Here is a 19,783-nt window from a genome sequence, read left to right as displayed (position 1 = left end):
CCAAGACAACAAAGATTTGCTCAAGGAATCAATAGTGTTCTGTACGCGCTTGTATGGCTGCAAGACCTGGACTGTGAAAGATAGTAACAAGAGCTGAATTGACGCCTTTGAGATGTGGTGCTGGCATAAGATGTTACACATATCATGGACACGAAGAAGAACCACATTTCCACTATAGAGGAATTTAACATCACAAGAAATTTATCTTCCTGTGTCAGTCACAGATACTTCCAGTTCCTTGGGCACATTTTGAAACAAGAATGGGATAATTTAGAAAAGATCAACATGTAAGATGAAACTGAAGGCAGACGACCATAAGGAAGAGCAGTGACAGTTGGTTAAAGTGAGGAAGATTACCAGTTATCTCTTCACATTACATTAAGAAGAGCAGTGGATGGAGAATGGAGACATCAAGTCGAAGAATCAGTAACTTAAGAAATGAGGTCACGACACTCTTCAATGGGTAAATGGACTAATTTTGATGATTGAAGCCATATTATACAGTACCAAAAACTCTCTATGATTTGTGAATATGAATTTTGCATTTGATAATAATCATAAGATTACATTTTAAGTTATTAAATTGTTCTTCCAGGGAATGTTTACCACCAAGCATACTTTGCCGTAAACCATTAACTAGCCAGTTTGTTTATCAAAAATGTGTTGTGACTTTAGGACTCCATAGCCTGTTTCACAACACAACTCAAATATGTGGATGTGTAAACTAGGTTTTCTACTGCTTACAAAACAAATCTTTTCTAGTCCTGTGAGGTTATCCTCTGCAGCAATAGATTTAGATGATTATTTTCTGCAAACTGAACAGTTCGATATTATCATTTGCTTTTTAATTTGTGTAATTTTGTCTGAAAACTGATAAACCAATGTGAAACGCATGGCAGAAGGTACCTCCTACTTTTCAGTAGCAGTGTCCTATTTAATATAAAAATGCAGCAGTTATTTATGCCCAAGACAAGATGATGAATAAGAACATCATCAAAGGGGAGAGATACTGCAAGCAGATGCTTTGAGCACAGCATACAAATCATAGAGACATTTCAACACAATGAGAAAATGTCATTATGACAACACTGCAAAAAATTCAGCAAATGAACAGAGGAGTACAATTGTGAAAAAGAGACTGTATAGCGTTACTGTATTTTGACTTTGAAAAAATCTCCACATGATATTGTGTATGTAACAGTTTGCAGGAACTTTAATTTTTTGTTCAATATGAGGATCGATTGAAAAAGTGTACATGTATAATTAGTGGGATGCACAGTGACTTGAACACAGCATTTTTGCACACTATTCTTGAGACAACCCAAGTTAGAGATTTTAAAGCACCAAGTAATATGCTCAGTCCAAGTCTCATCATACGTATTCACAGTTTGTTATTGCTTGTTCGACACCGTTTACAATATCTCCGCATGCTAACAAGTTTTTCAAATCTTCTGACACTATCATTGTACCTCATCTACATTATTTAAGGAAGTTTAGTTAAATAAAAAATGTGAACCCAAGCAATCCACACTTTTTTAAAATGTCAAGTAAGTCTCAAGTTTGCAAAAAATACAAACTATTTGTGACAGTGTTACTTGGGATTCACATTAAGCCTTGTGCAGATTACAAAGGAGGAAATATTGCTTAAGGCTTATGGATACAGCTGATACAGTGACAAATGGCCAAGTATGGCCAAGGGTGTCTAAAAGGCAACTCACTAACAGAAACACACACACTTACATACATATGGATAGATTGTCCTGGCTTTTATTTCAAAAATGATTTAGATATATTGCCTGTTAGGAAAATAAATTCAGAAAACTTGTTTAATGTGTTAAGAACATTAGTGGTATCTGTAGACGCAGCTGGATTTAAGATTCTTTCACATGTTACACATATTAGTGCTATCAACAGGAAATATATCACACATTTTACACAGACATGACAAATTTCCTAGACAGGAATCAACAATAGTTCTTTCTGCACGCCAGTGAATGTAATAAGAGCATTCGAAACAACTGGATAAAGCTGAAGAAACATAGGCAGATGCTTTGTCATTTAGATTATCCTGGTACTGCAGATTATGGATAGTTTTTGCAATTTGGGGAATATATGCTATAGAGAACCCAATATTGATGCAATATGTGTATGGGATCTCAGTAACTCACTGTTCTTTACCTTCAAAAAGACAAAATGTTGAACTCGTTATCTGAGTGTTCAGTAAATATGTGGAATATAGTTTGGCAGTGTTGGGGTTGCTTCATAATGTAGCTAACTAGGAGGGTACAATCGATTTTTAAATAGAATCGAGAATTGATTGAGCACAGTCAATTTGAAAACACTAGTGAAGTTAATTTAACGCAAAGATGATATGCACAAAGAAGCCTTTGACCAACAAAGCACAAAACATACAGTACAATTACCAAAATACATTTATTAGGTGGCAAGACAAATGGAGAAGTTTAAACTTACTGAATGATATGCAGCATTTTCGCTAACTATTCATAGATTAGTGCACGTAACTAAAGACTGAAGCAGGGAATTGAACATGGCGTACATCCTGCTGAGCAAGTTTCAAACTGATTCAGCCTAGGCATTTTTTTTTTTTATTTTTTTTTTTACAAGCAATAACCAGAATGTCAGTACCATATCTCACTTAGGCAGAGACATATCAGAAACAAAGTGAAGACTCAATGAGAATCTTAAAATTAAATGTTCATCCACAACAGAAGTGATGAGTGTGGCAACTGGGATGGATGAACTGTAACCCCCCCATCCAAAAAAAAAATCACCGATACCTAATGAAGATAGTAAGGTAATGCCTAAGTAGGACAGACAAAACCCTTTAATCCTCCAGTGATTTGGTATCAATGTTGATCGCCATCCACAACAACATGGATGTATTTACAAGTAGGTAACTTTGATGGTTTTAACAAACATTTAACATGCTCTGGAGAACCTGGTGTTCTACAATTGTATTGATATGACTGACAATAACTTACAAGTAGCAGTCACATCTTCCAACAAATGAAACAGGTGTAAATGTTAGCAGAGAGAGTTGCTAAATGGTATGAGGTAATTGTATTTCTTCATTTGCTCACAAGCAATAAGAAAGATCATGTAGCTTAGCCCTGTCTACTCTCATTTCACAATATTTATTTTTCAAACTTTTAATCATTTATGACTAAATTAAATCCTGAGAGTGTACTTAATCACTGACGACCCGCATTAACTAACAAGTGAGGTACTGTAATGTCTGTACTTTGCCAACACCACCACCACCACCACCACCACCACCACCACCCAAGCAAAATTTCTGAAATTTATAAAGTGCACTAAAACAATAACCACATTTGTGACATAGGAAAAAAAATGGAAATAAAGTGCAACTGCAAAAGAATGAAATACCACATAACTAGTGTATTTTGAATGTGGTTAATGCAAAAACCCAAGTAGCCACAGTACATTGTTATTGCTTACAATGTAGCACCCAGTGTTCAAAACTGGTTCCTTGGTTGTAGCTTCAGTACACGAAGATGTACAGCATTTTACAATATGATCTTTTTACTGAGGAACAAAATGTTTCTCAGCTGAAATTAGTGTATTGAAGAAGAGACTCCTGTGCGTGATTGACCGCAGTAACAAAATTGTTTTATTATTTACTCCACATCAACAGCAATCCACTAAAACTAAGGACATTAATAACATCACAGCTGCTTTACTGTAATGTAAATCAGAATGCCACACTTCACTCATTCTGTGCTTTAGTCATTTCTGCAAAGATTTTTAAAATACTCTGTTAACTGTAGCTTCTCTTGCAACTGCAGAATAAATAACAGGTGATAACAGTTGTAATGTTGAAGTGGGGTTCTCAGTCACTTTTCTTGGGCCATCTAATGATGCGTGTAATTTTTCTTGTGATTATTATTATTATTATTACTTCTTTACTTTCTCAGACGTTAAGTCTGGTTAAAAATGGAAAGTGACACGGACCTTGATCAAATGTCACTTCCTTTTAACTGCACGGTATGTGTTATATTGCATTTAGGAACTTTCAGGTAATTGAACATGTATCAATAATTACAGATTTCTGTAGTTGTATATATAAGTTTGGATGTAGCTGTATTGCATTGATGTACTGGTGGATATTGTGTGGTATGACTCCTGTAGTTGATAATATAATTGGTATAATGTCAACTTTATCCTGATGCCACATGTCCTTGACTTCCTCAGGCAGTTGGATGTATTTTTCAGTTTTTTCTCCTGTTTTTTTTTATATTTGTTGTATTGGGTATGGATATTTCGATTAGTTGTGTTAATTTCTTCTTTTTATTGGTGAGTATGATGTCAGGTTTGTTACGTGGTGTTGTTTTATCTGTTATAATGGTTCTGCTCCAGTATAATTTGTATTCATCATTCTCCAGTACATTTTTTGGTGCATACTTGTATGTGGGAACGTATTGTTTTATAAGTTTATGTTGTAAGGCAAGCTGTTGATGTATTATTTTTGCTACATTGTCATGTCTTCTGGGGTATTCTGTATTTGCTAGTATTGTACATCCGCTTGTTATGTGATCTACTGTTTCTATTTGTTGTTTGCAAAGTCTGTATTTATCTGTTGTGGTATTGGGATCTTTAATAATATGCTTGCTGTAATATCTGGTGTTTATTGTTTGATCCTGTATTGCAATCATGAATCCTTCCGTCTCACTGTATATATTGCCTTTTCTTAGCCATGTGTTGGATGTGTCTTGATCGATGTGTGGCTGTGTTAGATGATACGGGTGCTTGCCATGTAGTGTTTTCTTTTTCCAATTTACTTTCTTTGTATCTGCTGATGTTATGTGATCTAAAGGGTTGTAGAAGTGGTTATGAAATTATTATTATTATTATTATTATTATTATTATTATTATTATTATTATTATTATCATCATCATCATCATCATCATCATCATCATCATCATCGTTATCATCATCATCCATCACCATCACCATCATAAATACACGAATCTGACAATGTTGCTGAGCACAGACATGTTCAAAACATTAACATGAATTTGAGCTTCAACTTTGATCTTATTAAGTTGATTTACATTTTTTTTATTTAGAAACTTTGCTGGTCGTAAGCAAGAATGCTAAAAATGATACAGTAATCACAGCTATCAGTGGAGATGACAGTACTTCTTCACACTCATTGCTGCAGGATGGTGCTAATTGTTCACCAGAAAATTCAGATAAATTACTCTAAGATGACAGAAGCAAGGATGTTAAAAGTAGAGATCAAGAATTTTATGGTGACCTATGTACTGACACAAAAAGGAAATCTAAAGCCTGTATCTAAGATTGGAAGAAAAGCACCAATAAAATAATGAGAATGTATGGCCAACGTATATTGGATCTAACAAAAAATTTAAAGTGGAAAAATTACTCAAAATACTTCAAAGAGAGGCACAAAAATTATGTCCTACGTGCACTTCAAAGAAGTGTCAATTATCTGTTCAAATGAAGTGTTATCAATTTTCTACTGGTGGTAGGAAGGCCCTGATTCAGAATCATCATAAAACAAATTAAGAAAAAAGATGAAAGAACCTCCATAAAAAAAATTGCTGGACTGTTTTGTGAAATTCCCATTGCACTACTGCAGGAAACCCTCCTCCAAGCTGTACATCAAGCCTGTTCTAAAATGCAAACGACATTTGTATGGATTCTAAAAGGAAAAATGTAATACAGAGAAGGTGCCACCATTAAGTTGGGCCACCTTTAACTTGATTTTTGAAGAGGGCACCCTTACCTTATTTTCCTCCATGAAAGACCTGTGTGACTTGCGACAGGCTCAGAAATTTGTGGAAGTAGCACGCAGAATGGAGAGAGCAGGTAAGGCTTTCAAAAAGATGCCCAGCAGAAGCCCTGCTCAGTGTACACCATGGACTTACACGCCGTGAAAGTAGCTTTATTTCTACAGGCAACTGCAATTCATCATAAAACAAATTTGGCTGGTCATAACTTAGAAAGCCTTGAAGCAGTATGTTACTGGTTCGATGAAACACAAGGTGAACTGGTTGCATCAAGTTTTGCCTCATGTATCATGGGCACTCCAAAACTATAAGGAGGACCCCATCCAATTCAGTTTGTATACTGGCAGCTCCACATATCAGAACAGAAACGTAATGTTATCAAATGCTCTTTTAAGACTAGCAACTGATACAGGAGCATTGATTATGCAAAATTTTTTGGAGAAATGTCGTACTCAGATGGAACATGGTCCAGTTCACAGTTCCATAGTGCGCAAGCTTAAAGGATATGAAGTTACACTTCCTAGCTAATACGCCTTGATATATAAAGAGGTGTGAAAAAAGCCATGGCCTTATGAAGTTCATTACCTATGTCACTTCTTTTTCACAATTTATGCAGAGAAAATTTTGTGGCTGTGTGACTCAGTTAGGCATGGGAAGTTGTAAAAAACGAACCTACAGTTATAGACCTGATGGTGATACAGTACCTCTAAATGGTATTATTTGCTACAAGGGCATTTTCAACAAAGTGTGGCAAGAAATATCAAGGAGTCTGAGAAAAATTCTTAGAAAAGTCCGCTTCCCAAAACTACACAAAGCAAGATTGAAAATCAAGAATTTCAAATGGGATCATTTACAACCAGAATACCATTGTTCCTAAGGACTGCCACTGCTGTTACGACATCCCTTATGAATGGTCATCATCTTGGAAGTTATTGATTCAGGAATAACACTGCAGTGTAGTTCATTATTGCTGCTTGAATAACATTTGGCAGCTCTTTCCTTGAAGAAAAGAAGTTATACTATCAGAATTATTTGAAGAGCATGTGTATTTGAAGTTGTTTCCATAAAGCCTATCAATTTAAAAAACAATATTATTTCCAAAATGATAGTGTTATTAGCTTTTTCAGCCCCAATAAACAACATAAAAGTGGCAAGTCACATAGGAGACTTGCAAAAAATACTGGGTAACAATATCCTACCACAAACACATAGACAGTTCTTCCACATAACTGTCATTGTTACGCTTACTAAAGAGTACTTTCTTTGGTTCACTTTTTGATTTGACGCGAAACTTTTTAATATGATCTGAAATTTCATTGTAGTGCTACAATGCAAATTTAGCATCTCTATGAAATGCGTCAGGTATTCTAGACAGTCACTTGTATCTACTGTAAAACATGTGTTTTGCTACTTAATGGAGCAATGTTTCTTCACCGACGACGTATCTAATATCTGTTTCTCTTATCAACAAAACTATCAAAAGGGTTTCTGTAAAAAACTTAATACCTCATACTGACAGAGTATTCACAGAATCCTGTTGCAAAACACACACTGTAACATGACTAGACACTGGGCTCCTCACAACGCCACTGATACCATCTAGATACAAGATGCCTCTTAAAGAGCCCAGTGAAAAGACTAACACCTAAATGCCAATATGTACTAAAAAAAGCACCTAAGTACATGGAGAAACATGTTCCAAAGTGTCACACAGCCAACGATATATCTAACACCTGTTTCTTTTATCAACAAAACTATCAAAAAGGTTTCTGTAAAAATTAAATGACATATACACTGATCAGTCACAACATTATGACCATCGACCTACTATCAATATGAACCAATGTAGACAACAGCAGCATCACCTGGCAGAGAATGACTGGAAGTCACATACATGGACAGAGTAGGTAGTATTAGTGAACATGCTGTCCATGTGTAGAATGAGGAAGGTGTACTATCTATCTGAGTTTGACTGTGGGCAGATTGTGTTGGCCCACAGACCTGCATTATCATTTCGGAAACTGTATGACTTGTCGGGTGTTCAAGGAGTGCTCTTGTGAGTGTCTTCAACACATGGTGAAACCAAAGTGAAATCACATCCAGGAGTTGTGTGGTTGGGGAGCCACCCCTCATTAGAGATGTCAGACACTGTAGGCTGGACGGACTGATAAAACAGAACAGGCAATAAACTGTGGTGGAACTAACATCAGAGTTTAATGCTCGGCAGAGTACAAGTGTGTCTCAACACACAGTGCAGCAAACACTCCTAACGATGGGCCTCCGCAGCTTACGACCCGTGCATGTGCCAATGTTAACACCATGACATCAGCAACTGCAAATGAAGTGGGCACGTGACCATAGGCACTGGATGTCAGTGCAATACCAGAGCACTGCATGGTCTGATGAATCCCAATATGTTCTTCATCATGCCAATGGGAGACCACTAATCCATCGTCTTCCAGGGGAACAGCTCCTCGACACCTGTACAGCGGGATGCAGACAAGCTGCCGGTGACTCTTTATGCTCTGTGGAACATTCATGTGGGCATCCAAGGATGTAGTGGAGCTCATGCAAGGCACCATCACAGCCAAGGAGTATCGTACACTGGTTGCAGACCACATACACCTCTTCATGACGATCATGTTTCCTGACGGCAGTGGCATTTTTCAACAAGACAATGTGACATACCACAACACCAGGAGTGTGATGGAGTTTGAGGAACACAGGGGCAATTTACAATTGATGTGCTGGCCCTCCATCTTTCCAGATCTGAACCCGATCGGGCACATCTGGGATGTGACTGAACTTTGCGTCAGAGCTCATCGCCCTCCTCCTCGGAATTTACAGGAATTAGGGTGTGTGTGTGTGTGTGTGTGTGTGTGTGTGTGTGTGTGTGTGTGTGTGTGTGTGTGTGGGTGGGTGCGTGCGCATGCGCCTGCAGATGTAGTACCTACTCCCTACAGTGACCTACCAAGGCCTCGATGCTTCCATGCCATAATGTGTCATCACTGTTATCATACCAAAGGTGGACATACCGACTATTAGGTAGGTGGTCGTAATGTTCTGACTGATCAGTGTATTGACAAGAGTATTCATACAATCCTGTCGCAAAACACATAAGTAACATGACTATGAACACCTGGCTCCTTGCATCACCACTGATACTATGGAGATAAAAGATGCCTTCTAAGAGTTCAGTGAAAGAAATAATATCTAAATCCCAATGTGTGCTAAAAAATGTACAAGTGCCTGGAGCAACATGTTCTGAAGTGTCACATAATGCTAAAGTCCTGAGCTGAAGCAGGTTTATTTGCTTCAGCCATTACATGAAGTGATAATTAACAGAAACTTCTGCACTATTTCATTCGAACTAATGCGAAACACATACTATAGCATTTGTCCAGAGTGAGCAGGGGATATAACTGTACGGAAATGATTGTCAGGCTATGACCCAAGGTCTTCTCCAATTTTAAAGGTGAAACACATGTTAATGTTGGAAGGATAACAACACAGATGATGTTAAAAAGTGAACTTCACATTCACTCCAACAGAGGCAACAGTAGGACATACAATGTGTGGCTTCTGCCTGATTACTTCAGAGGTAATTACTTACCATTCTTCAACTCTATAGATCTTTAAAATAGTTACAGTGAATATACTTTTTACCACACTTCATAGCTGCTTTAAATGAGAACATCTAGTGGCTGTTATCAGTATTGCCAATCTGACAAATGTAGCTTTATCATCATTCACCTAGACTTTAAAAATAAATCAAAAGCTATAACTCACCTGTGCCATAAGTACTTCGCCAAAGGATTCAAAATATTCTCGCAACTGCTGTTCAGTCGTCTTCCAAGGCAATCCGAGCACTATGAGATCCGAGCACTTTAATTTTGTCTCCATTCTTTTTGTTTTTGCTGTAGAATTTTCCAAATGATCATCAGATTTTCTCTTGTTTTCTGCAATTCCACAAAATTTCTTTGACAAAGGAAATTTGGAAAATTGCCAAATAATTGAAAGTTCCCAAAAAGCTACCGTGAGAAACCAGGTTTATCACTGGACCAAAGAGCAACACCTGAGTAACAGGATGTTTTTGATTCTATGCAATAATTCCAAATGTTAAGAATCATTAAATTACAAAACTGTGACTAGTAAGTGGGCCCATTTGATTATGATGTGACAAAGCTGCTGTACAACTTGTTTCAATACAGCATCCCCCAACAAAGTGGTTTGTTGTAATTTGTCTCTTGGATTAAAAGTGCTTCAGCTACATGTGTGCTTCAAGGTTTTGGAAAAGGACATCACCTATTTAGCCTGTCCTAACATACAGCCTGAGGTGAATTGTGACATGGAACATGATAGAATAAAATAATTAATTTGTGCAATGCTATTCAGTTGACAGGCAGCATCTATTAGAATTCATTTCATGGGCCACAAAAATTAATAGCCCAAATAAAATAAATTAGACAATGACAAATTACATCCAGGTCATCATTTATGCCTCTCACTTGTTGAAAAGTGATGCTACTAGTTTCCCTGTTAGTTAAATTCCCAATGAAAACTAACATATGAAAGGTCAAGCCAAATTTTAGCACACTTTGAAGAGAAGAATGGTATAGATACTACTGTGTATGTACATTCTCAATACTTTGACAAGAAGTGATTATTTGTGAGGGATATGAAACTGACCACTCAAGCTTTAGCTGTTTTCCAAATAAAAACTACTATAAACAGTTTGTCAGCCTACACATGTGTATCACAGCAACACCTCTTTCAATGAACTGTTTGAAGTGCTCAATTACTGTGTGACAGTATGTGATAACAATGAAATATCTACATCGCTATAAGTGACTATCTCCTGGAAAGCATACCATGAATCATTCAGCATGATTTTACAGAAAAAGCAAAAAACTCAAGCATGAGTGAGAAAAATTGATTTTTAGATTTCAGCTCTCTCTGTTCGAGGTAACCTTGAATCACATGGTGGAAGCAATCACAGCACTCCCTGGGTCCGATAAAGTTTTCGAAAAGAAAGCTACAGGAGGCAACGTGAAAACAAAACACCACCATAAGATCGCAATGTTATACTTACATAAGTAGTTTAATGCAAAATGATTTTGGAGTGTCCTACTGCTGGAATATAATGTTAAATAACACATACTTAGCATACTACCAGTGGATTTATTCTGTATGTTAAATATCTGGATGCATACGAATGTTATCTGTTGGCTGATGGGCTGTCACAATCCAGTAAGGAATCTCCAGTTTACTACCTATGTCTAAGCAGTGCAGCTGATACAATAGATGGGAAAGTTTATTTTCCAGATTTGTAACTTTTTACAAATGGTGCTGACATTCCTGATGATACTCAGGCAATTTATAATGAATACTTCACTTCCCATCTTGAGTCCAGTAGTGATAAAAATGATATTGACTGTGAACCACCAAAAAATGTAAACATAATAAGCAATGTGCTTCTGCTGATTTCACTACTTGATTCATCACCTGTAACTTGGCCTTTTTAATTTTTTATCGTCACTCATGTATACGGGAAGTGTAAAGTTCAATTCTTATTGCATGAAATACTATGTCATTTTCAATGGTACATAAATGTAACCAGAAGCCAATGCAGTTGACAAGAGACACTTCACTCCGAAATGACAGTAACGTGCCTCAGTCATCTCCAGAGAAGTTTGTACAGCAGTCTTTAGTCTCGTTGTGGCTGTGAGCAGATGTGTAGTGGAAACCAGTTTGTGATCAAAAATTTTTCATGATAAGTTCAAGCACCTGTTTGAGGCTATGTGATAAATGGTAATAGAGTCTGTGATGCTAAAAGGAGCAGTCAAATGAAAATGAGGCAGAAGAAAAGGAAATAAAGTAAACTGTTTATTATTTCAAAACTAATTGCTATAACTGTTAACACGTTTATTCCACTGTGAGACAAGGCAATCAATGCCTTCATGTAAAAATGTTTGTGGTTGTCTATTGGACTATGATTGTATCCTGGTGCATCTTCGAAGCAAATCAATGGCCACAAATGTTTATCTTCAGGCTACCCAAAAATATGGAATATGTGGAGAGGGATTGGGTCTAAGCTCAGATGTTCTCTAGCTTGTTTTCACTATGCTGCAGAAGATTCACTGGGAATACCTTACACTTCTTCCATACGTTCTCCATCTCTCCCCGTGTGATTTCAATATTTTTTATGCCCTGTAGAAAGACATTCACGGCTGTCTATTTGCTTCAGACAAAGAATGCATGCCTGGGTACAGTCATGATTCCATAGTCACCCCAAACATTTTTCCACGAAGGCACTGAACATCTTGTCTCATGGTGGGATAAATGTATTAACAGTTACAGCTATTACTTCTGAAATAATAACATGTACTTACTTTTTCCCATCTGTTTTGTTTTCATTTGACTATGTGTTATACTTACTTGTGTGGTCATGGGATACCACAAATTCAGTATAAAATATTGTCAGACCCCATCTTGAGGGAAGGCTTATTGTAATTAATAAAATTATAATATAATATTTTTGTGGTATCGTTAGGACAGAACTGATGTAACAAACAGTAATGTATTAAATTTCCTGAAGCACATAGAGGATGCACTAGTGGGTCTAGTGTTTGAAATTTGATGGTAATAACAACTAAATAAAATAAGGGTCGAATTTATTATTTACAAATATTTGCAGGATACTGTGCTGCATAACTTTGAGAGTTGTAAATGTGAAACAGATTTGAGAAACAACCAACTCCCCAGTAGTTTTCCTTTGTCACTTTTCCTGCTTTCCATGTGGACATATTTGTAGTTTTCTAATAAAAAACTGAAATGTCATATGAAAATTATTAACTAACTACTCAGTTTATTACTATCCATGATGAAGCAGCTAAATTTCCTTTAATATTTTTTGTGTTGTATCCAAGTTTGTACTTCATTTTCCTGTCAGTCACTCTTATAACTCTGGAAGAGGGGGGGAGAGGGGGTTTAAAGTTACAGACCTATAGTTTTCAAGAAACTGGTTTTAATTTCACCTCTTATAAGAATAGTTCATAAAAGAAAAATTTGATTTTTAACGTATGCTGAACATTAACAATGTAGTGTAAACCATAATAGTGGTTATCACATTACAATGATGTCTGTCAGCCACCAATAAAATTCATGATAGCAATAATAGTCACCAGTTGGTAGCATGTGGTTGGCAGTGGGGATAGATAGGAGGTTTTGTCCTACAGAAACCCTTGTATGAGCTAGAGCCTTTGTAGTCACAGCTGACACTCCTCTAGCACAAATGAAAATAGAGGAAACTGCTGAAAGATAGAATGTGGGCATTATCTCACATGTTTGGGTCAAATGAACTATCAATACCAGATGTCAGGTTCATCCCGTGATGTTATGTACTGTGGCATGTAACATCACATGCAGCCAAACAGAAAGAGAACACAATAGTAACAATATGTTTTTTTGCATCAATATTATTTTTCACAATGTGGGCTGAGGTGACAGACTAATCTGTAATGTAGCCCAAGGTCTAGACCCAGCTGAAAGAGGACTTCATGTTTTTGAGTTGATGAAGTCAATGAATGTGAATATGAAATCTTAGCTGTGTTGTCATTCTTACCTGTAGTGTACACTGCACTCTACATTAGGTTGAAGGGTGACTTTGTGTCGTGTGTTGGCAAAAATAATGAATATGAATCCAAAATATTAATTGTAGTGTCATTCTTTTCTGTAGCATATTCTGAGGTCTACGTTAGGTTGAATTGTGACAATTTAGTTGACAATTGGTGAGACGGTGTCTAAGGCTTCAATTATTCCATCTCTTCCTTCCCTTTTGATTCTACAATGTTTGCTCTGTTTACCTGAAGCGCGCACACACACACACACACACACACACACACACACACACACACACAAAGCGCACACGCCATTCGCATTGCAAGTCACGTAGTACTTCTCAAAGTGTGAAGTTCAATAACAATGGCAATATTTTATTGTATTGAGTGTTTTTTAGAAAAATGGCTGAATCCAATGCCTGTCACTGCCTACATACAGAACAACAACAAAGAAGGAAAGTTAAGAGTTTACAAGTTAGTTGACATTGGGACATTAGAGGCAGAGCACTAGCTCAGATGGCAGAGGGATAAATGAAACAATCATGGAATATTGAACCAACTTTACAAGCATTTGCCTACTGTGACTTATGAGAGATGATGTATACCATAATCAGTATGACCAGAGCCATTGTCTAACTGCTGAGCCATCTCCCTTGGTACAACGAACAATGACTTAAAACAAACCAAATACGACATTACATAGACACAATTTTCACTGTCTTTGCTAAATCAAATAAAGTCAAAAGGTGTTAAAATGTTCTAAACAGCTTTTCAATTTATTTGACTGCTCACTGAGAAAAGTGTAACTACTTACTCTCTCTCTCTCTCTCTCTCTCTCTCTCTCTCTCTCTGTGTGTGTGTGTGTGTGTGTGTGTGTGTGTGTGTGTGTGTGTGTTCTAACAAAAGCCCAGGTGCACTAAATAGGCCACAGTGCGAATGTTATTGGTAATATGACCACGTAATAAGATGCACCCAATGTAATAAAGCAATGTAGAAAGTTTGAATTCCTCTAAGCTTAACAAGCTGAGTTGGAAGTGGAGTGGAAACAGACTTAGTCTATATTTTCATGGACAGAAAGCAATTTGAAACTCATTCTTACAAAGTGACAAATGATACTAATGCATGCCATATGCTTCCTCACATGACATATGCAGTAATTGGGGAAAAATCCTCTTTAGTGGTAATGAATTACTTACATTATAGTATGTGATACTCTAATGAAGGCTAACTGGTTAGAGGGATATCTGGTGAATAGCGTCTTCACTGAAATCTGCTGGTGTGAGTGTTAATAGGTATGTTATTTCTTGTGAAAAGGGATGAAGGGTCTTTACATGCCAATATCATTGCAGGGTATTAGAACATCTACTGAATGAAAACTGCAAATGTCATTATGAAAGAACTTTAAGGTATACCATGTGGCATTCAAGGTGATAACATCACAACAAAAAAAATACTCTAGTAATGTGCCTGCTTGGTCAGAATCTTGATTTGGACCTAACCATACATTCACCGGATGTTTTGGATACCAGCATGATACTAGACTGTGGATAGTCAACATATATGCCTGCCAATATTGGAGCTCTCCTTGGAGAATGGGATCCCAACCCAGTATACCTGCCAGAACAGAGGCTACACTGAAAGTAAAGTAAGCACTAGGCAGCAACTGGACATCACTTCAAGCAGTGAATAAAAGTGATTGTCCTCAGCACGAATAGGGTATCGCACCCAGTTAGCAACTGCATATATCATGAATATTATTATGATATATGACATCATTTGATTTATAAAAAGTAAGCACTCTCTCACAGAAACATGACCGGAAAGAAATGCAGAGGAATAAACAGAAAGAAGTAATCATTCAGAGGAAAATTTCCTGGAAAAAAGTACAAAAAAATGGGACATAAACATGACAATACAGAAAAGACTAAAGCAACGTCTGTGTTGTTACTCTTAGCTAGTTAGCTAATCAACTTGCAATTTTTCTGAAAATATTATTTATTTCCATTATACTACCAAACTACTCTCTTACTCTCCAAATTTTAATGAGAAACAACTACACGGCACAAAAGAATTAGGGGAACACGTGTCAACATCAGGTATGTTAAATCTCTTTTATACAGACGGTATCTGTCATTTTATTGCATAGCTTGAGATATTCACTTTCCATGTATGCAACAATTTAAGTCATTCCCCACTTATCAACTGTGTCTTGCATTACAGGATCAGGTGACCCCTCAGGAGGAAGTGAGCACTGGTGGCCCAGTGTTCTCTGGTGAAGTACACAGACGGCAGATATTTACTAACATTGTATTCAACCAAGCACATGCAATGCAACATCTTAATACAGTACAAGTTTCAAGGGCAGTCTGTTTGATCCAAGAAGCATATACTTGCTGTCATGTTGCTGCAGATGTAAATGTCTGTGCAACTGTAACCCATAGGTTGTGGACACAATACAGGGAGGCAGATCAGTACACAAGGCAAAAAGAACAAGGTCGCTGATGTGTGACAATCCCATGTGAAGAGCAATACCTGAGCATCTCTGCATTGCGGCATCATACTGCTACCACCAGAGCCCTGCAAGACAACCTCAGAAGGGCAACTGCAGCTGCTGTTTCCAATTAGACCATTTGGAACAGGTTGCAAAAAAGGACCTTATGACATAGGTGTGCTGTTTGAGAATTCGCTTCCTAAGTCAACATCTCACAGCTCGCCTTCAGGTCTGGTGCTACCACATCAAATGGCAACTTTGTTATTGGCAAAACATGTTATTCACAGATAAGTTGGTATTTCCTCTGATGCAAGGTGTTGGCCATGTTCACATGGAGAAATGTATTTTGAGCAGTACTTGCCAGTTATTGTCCAGGAAATCAACAGATCTGGCAAAGGTTCTGTGTTGACATGGGGAGGCATCATTATTGACAGCTGTACAGATATTGTTGTCCGTGGTCATCTTCCCACCAGGTGGAACATCGAACACATCCTGTTGGCAGCTGCTCTGCATTCCTTCTCCTACACAATAATGCCAAGGCCCACGTGGTGGGTGTCACCATGCGTGTCTTGTGAAACCTGGACACTGAATTAATGGTGCGCCCAATTGTGAGTTCCGACCTAAACCCCGTTGCGCACGAGTGGGACAAGCACGACAGATGTGTTAGTGATTGACTTGTTCCACCACAGACTCTCCAAGATCCATCAAGGGCTCTCATTGAAGAATGGAAAAGGATACGGCAGGGTGACTTCCGTAGACTTATACGGAGCATGCCATGTAGGTGTCAAGAACTGATAAATGCTCATGGAGGGCACATCCCATGTTACTGAAACTCTCAAAGTCCAACAAACAGCGCCCAGAGTGATGAGATGAATGTTTGTTTCTACTTTTGACACCTCTCTGTCATTTCAGTCCTTGTTATGTAAATGAACAAGGACATTGTGATGTTTTGTCATGCACTTAATTTTTGAAAGATAAGGGTATAATTTGACAACATACTCAGTCCTCAATTATGGCTCAATGGTGTATGACAGATGCCCAATGCCCTGTTCCCCCTATTTCTTTTGAGCAGTGTATTACAGCACCTCAGCTATTATTTAATCATTGTTATTGCATCTCCTTCTAACACTTCTCTTAATCTGCTGTGTTGCAAGGATTGGTTAATCCATCAATTCCCCCAAAATTAATTCTTAGGCCATAAGTTGGAGATAAAGTATTTACTTTCACTTCCCCCAACCCTACTCCATTTCTCTCTCTTTCTTCGACCCCTTTACAACAAGTAAAACATTTGCAGTACATAAGTGTTTAATTTATTTCTTTATTTGGAAAACAGCATTTTTGCAATGGTCAATATTGACAATAAATTCTGTTCATTCATAAATTACTCAAATGTCAATACGTGTAAGCCTATTGGGATAATAAGCTTGTGGATCCATTTGTTAGTTTACAATACCAATGTGTTATGATTAGACATCTATGATGACGTATTGGTGACCTACTTCCAATAGCGGATTAACAGACTGAAAAGATATCAATCAGACCTGGCAAATGTAACTGTTTCTCTATGGGAAAGTATATTACAAAATACTGAATTTTTAATATGTGACAAGCTAGTAATCTTACCATCACAGTGTTGTAAGAAAACTGACCCTTTGGACATGAGAAAATTCTCAGTTATACTTTTGTCATTTCATTTGGATGTTCTATGCAATATTAGTTATTTCCCCTCTTTTAAATACGAACAAAGGCAATTTTCCATAGACTTATTCAAAGAAAAACATATCTATTACAAAAATCTGTTTGGTTAATACACACAAAAACACATTTAAATATACCCTAAATGTTTGCTGATACACAACAGTTGTTTATTTATACACACACACACACTATAATTTATTGAAATTTTTAATACATGGAGCAGTTGGTCAATAATTATTTTAAATCACATTGAAATTCTTGAAGTTAATTTATAATGTATACTGAAAGATAACATTTTACAACTCTACGTGCCTTATCAGTCACCAAAGAAAGATGCTGAACGGCTCAACTGAATAATGCTGGTTAACACCGTTACAACTATTATAATCTAGGATCGAACAAATAACTTTTAATGAAAGATCAGAAATTTCTGAGAGAATTATTTTTACTTTACACAGAATGCTTATATGATCAATTGAAAGTGTACTCTTTTGTAATATAACTTCCAAACATGCATTAACCTGGCTGCAGCACGAATGCGAATGTAAAAGGTACAGAATCAGTAATGTTGTTGTATTGTTACAAGCAGATCCACAGAAATCAACAACAAAAACAAAACAAAACAAAACAACATAGTTGGCAAATAAATCTTTACAGCACTACTGCAATTAGCCTAACGTAAGCACGCCGTGACAACTCGTAATTTTTGCGAAGATTAACAAATTGTAACGAATTAAATTCAATATGGCATGCATTAGATATCTTCACATCATAAGACCACAAGTTTCAAAAGGATGTCATCACATCGAGAAGTACATAAGGCATGAAAGATTAACGGAAAATGTAACGTCACGTCACTTTATGTTCGTCAGTTGCACTCTGCAAAAATGTTACACAGTCAAATAAGTCTACACTCTGAATACATATAACTCTGGGTTGTGCGGTATTGGTACTAGCTCCGTCAGCTGAACAACCTGTTTTCTGCAGTTTGAAAATAAAGACCCTGAACAGCGGGACAGTGGTTGGAAACTTGAATGGCAACTTCGAAGGGTAAGACTATTTGTTTACACAACTTGAACCGTACTAAAATAAAGTAGGCAACAAACAGAAAAAAATGTTTTCGTTTGTTAACAAGTGACATAGGAGCAGGCAGTTGTAAACTAGGCAGTTTAAATGATTCCACGTCAAACACATCAACATACAGTAGATTTGTTTGTTTGTAAATATCCTTGATAACAAACTATGACACTGACAAAAACAAATCCAAACATAATTAAAAACATTCTTCCTCATCACGTTACTCCAGCTATATGACAAGAACCTGCGCACTCTCGCCAAGAATTAGAGAAAGTACTGTTTGTACACACTCTAGCCAACACTTCATATACTAACCTTTGGGAAACACGCAGTAATACACTCCTGTTCCCCAGCCAGTCTCTGGAGGGTGTAACCTTCCCTCTACGAGTCGAACGCCTCTCATTGTCCGGGATTCTGGATTCCGATACTTGAGACCGCAGGTACCAGGGAACTGAGCTGCTAGCGTTGAAAGCAATAATGTACTATCATCTTCGGTAGGGAGTTCTATGGGTTCTTCTCCTTCATCTTCTGCGACCTGTAAGTACGCGCTCATTATTCACTTTTATGTCAGTTTTACACTTTATCACAACACAACTCAGGCGCAGAACGGCGTCGTTTAATCGTCGGGTAGTTTAACATAAGCATCTTAGGGTGCCTTCAGAAATGATGCACAAAGATCTTCAACACAGTATGGAATGTAGCACTCAAGCACTGCCAGCAATCACACAACTGTATTTCTACACAGTCTTTGCGAAAACAACCTTTGGTACACAATCGACATTAACCCTTATGAACGGCAAGATGTATGAGTTTGAATGCGCAGTTTGTTATTATATAAAATTAGTACTTTAGAGTCTTGAGACCATAAATATATATACAATGCTAGCAACAGCACCTAGTATTGCTAGTCTACAACAAAACTCCTTGTCAGTAGCCTCATCATCAAAATATCCCAAAGAATTGTCAGTACTGATACATGAAAGATATCTGTATAAGATTCACAACGTAAATGGAGCGCTAAAAATGTATAAAGGTTATGATAATTGTTATACAGCAAACGTACAATCAGAAATCAAATGATAAATACATAGCGTTATTTCAG

At 37.2% G+C, this 19,783-nt stretch overlaps 1 protein-coding gene across 2 annotated transcripts in view; it reads right to left on the bottom strand.

Moving 5' to 3' along the window:
* The window catches only part of LOC126248928 (TAR DNA-binding protein 43-like), an 89,773-nt gene extending 70,268 nt beyond the window's left edge, over positions 1-19,505 (bottom strand). The window contains exons 1-2 of one of the 2 annotated variants that reach the window (XM_049950434.1): positions 18,997-19,505; positions 9,586-9,755 (exon numbers count right to left, since the gene is read on the bottom strand). In XM_049950434.1, the coding sequence (XP_049806391.1) occupies positions 9,586-9,755; positions 18,997-19,234 (408 nt within the window). In that variant the 5' untranslated portion in view covers positions 19,235-19,505. The remainder of the gene's footprint in view (positions 1-9,585; positions 9,756-18,996) is intronic. The other variant, XM_049950435.1, reaches the window with a different exon arrangement.
* Positions 19,506-19,783: the final 278 nt, after the last annotated feature.

This window comes from Schistocerca nitens, chromosome 3, assembly GCF_023898315.1.
Source record: "Schistocerca nitens isolate TAMUIC-IGC-003100 chromosome 3, iqSchNite1.1, whole genome shotgun sequence".
Classification (NCBI taxonomy): Eukaryota; Metazoa; Arthropoda; class Insecta; order Orthoptera; family Acrididae; genus Schistocerca; species Schistocerca nitens.
This window is presented reverse-complemented; position numbering and strand designations above follow the sequence as displayed.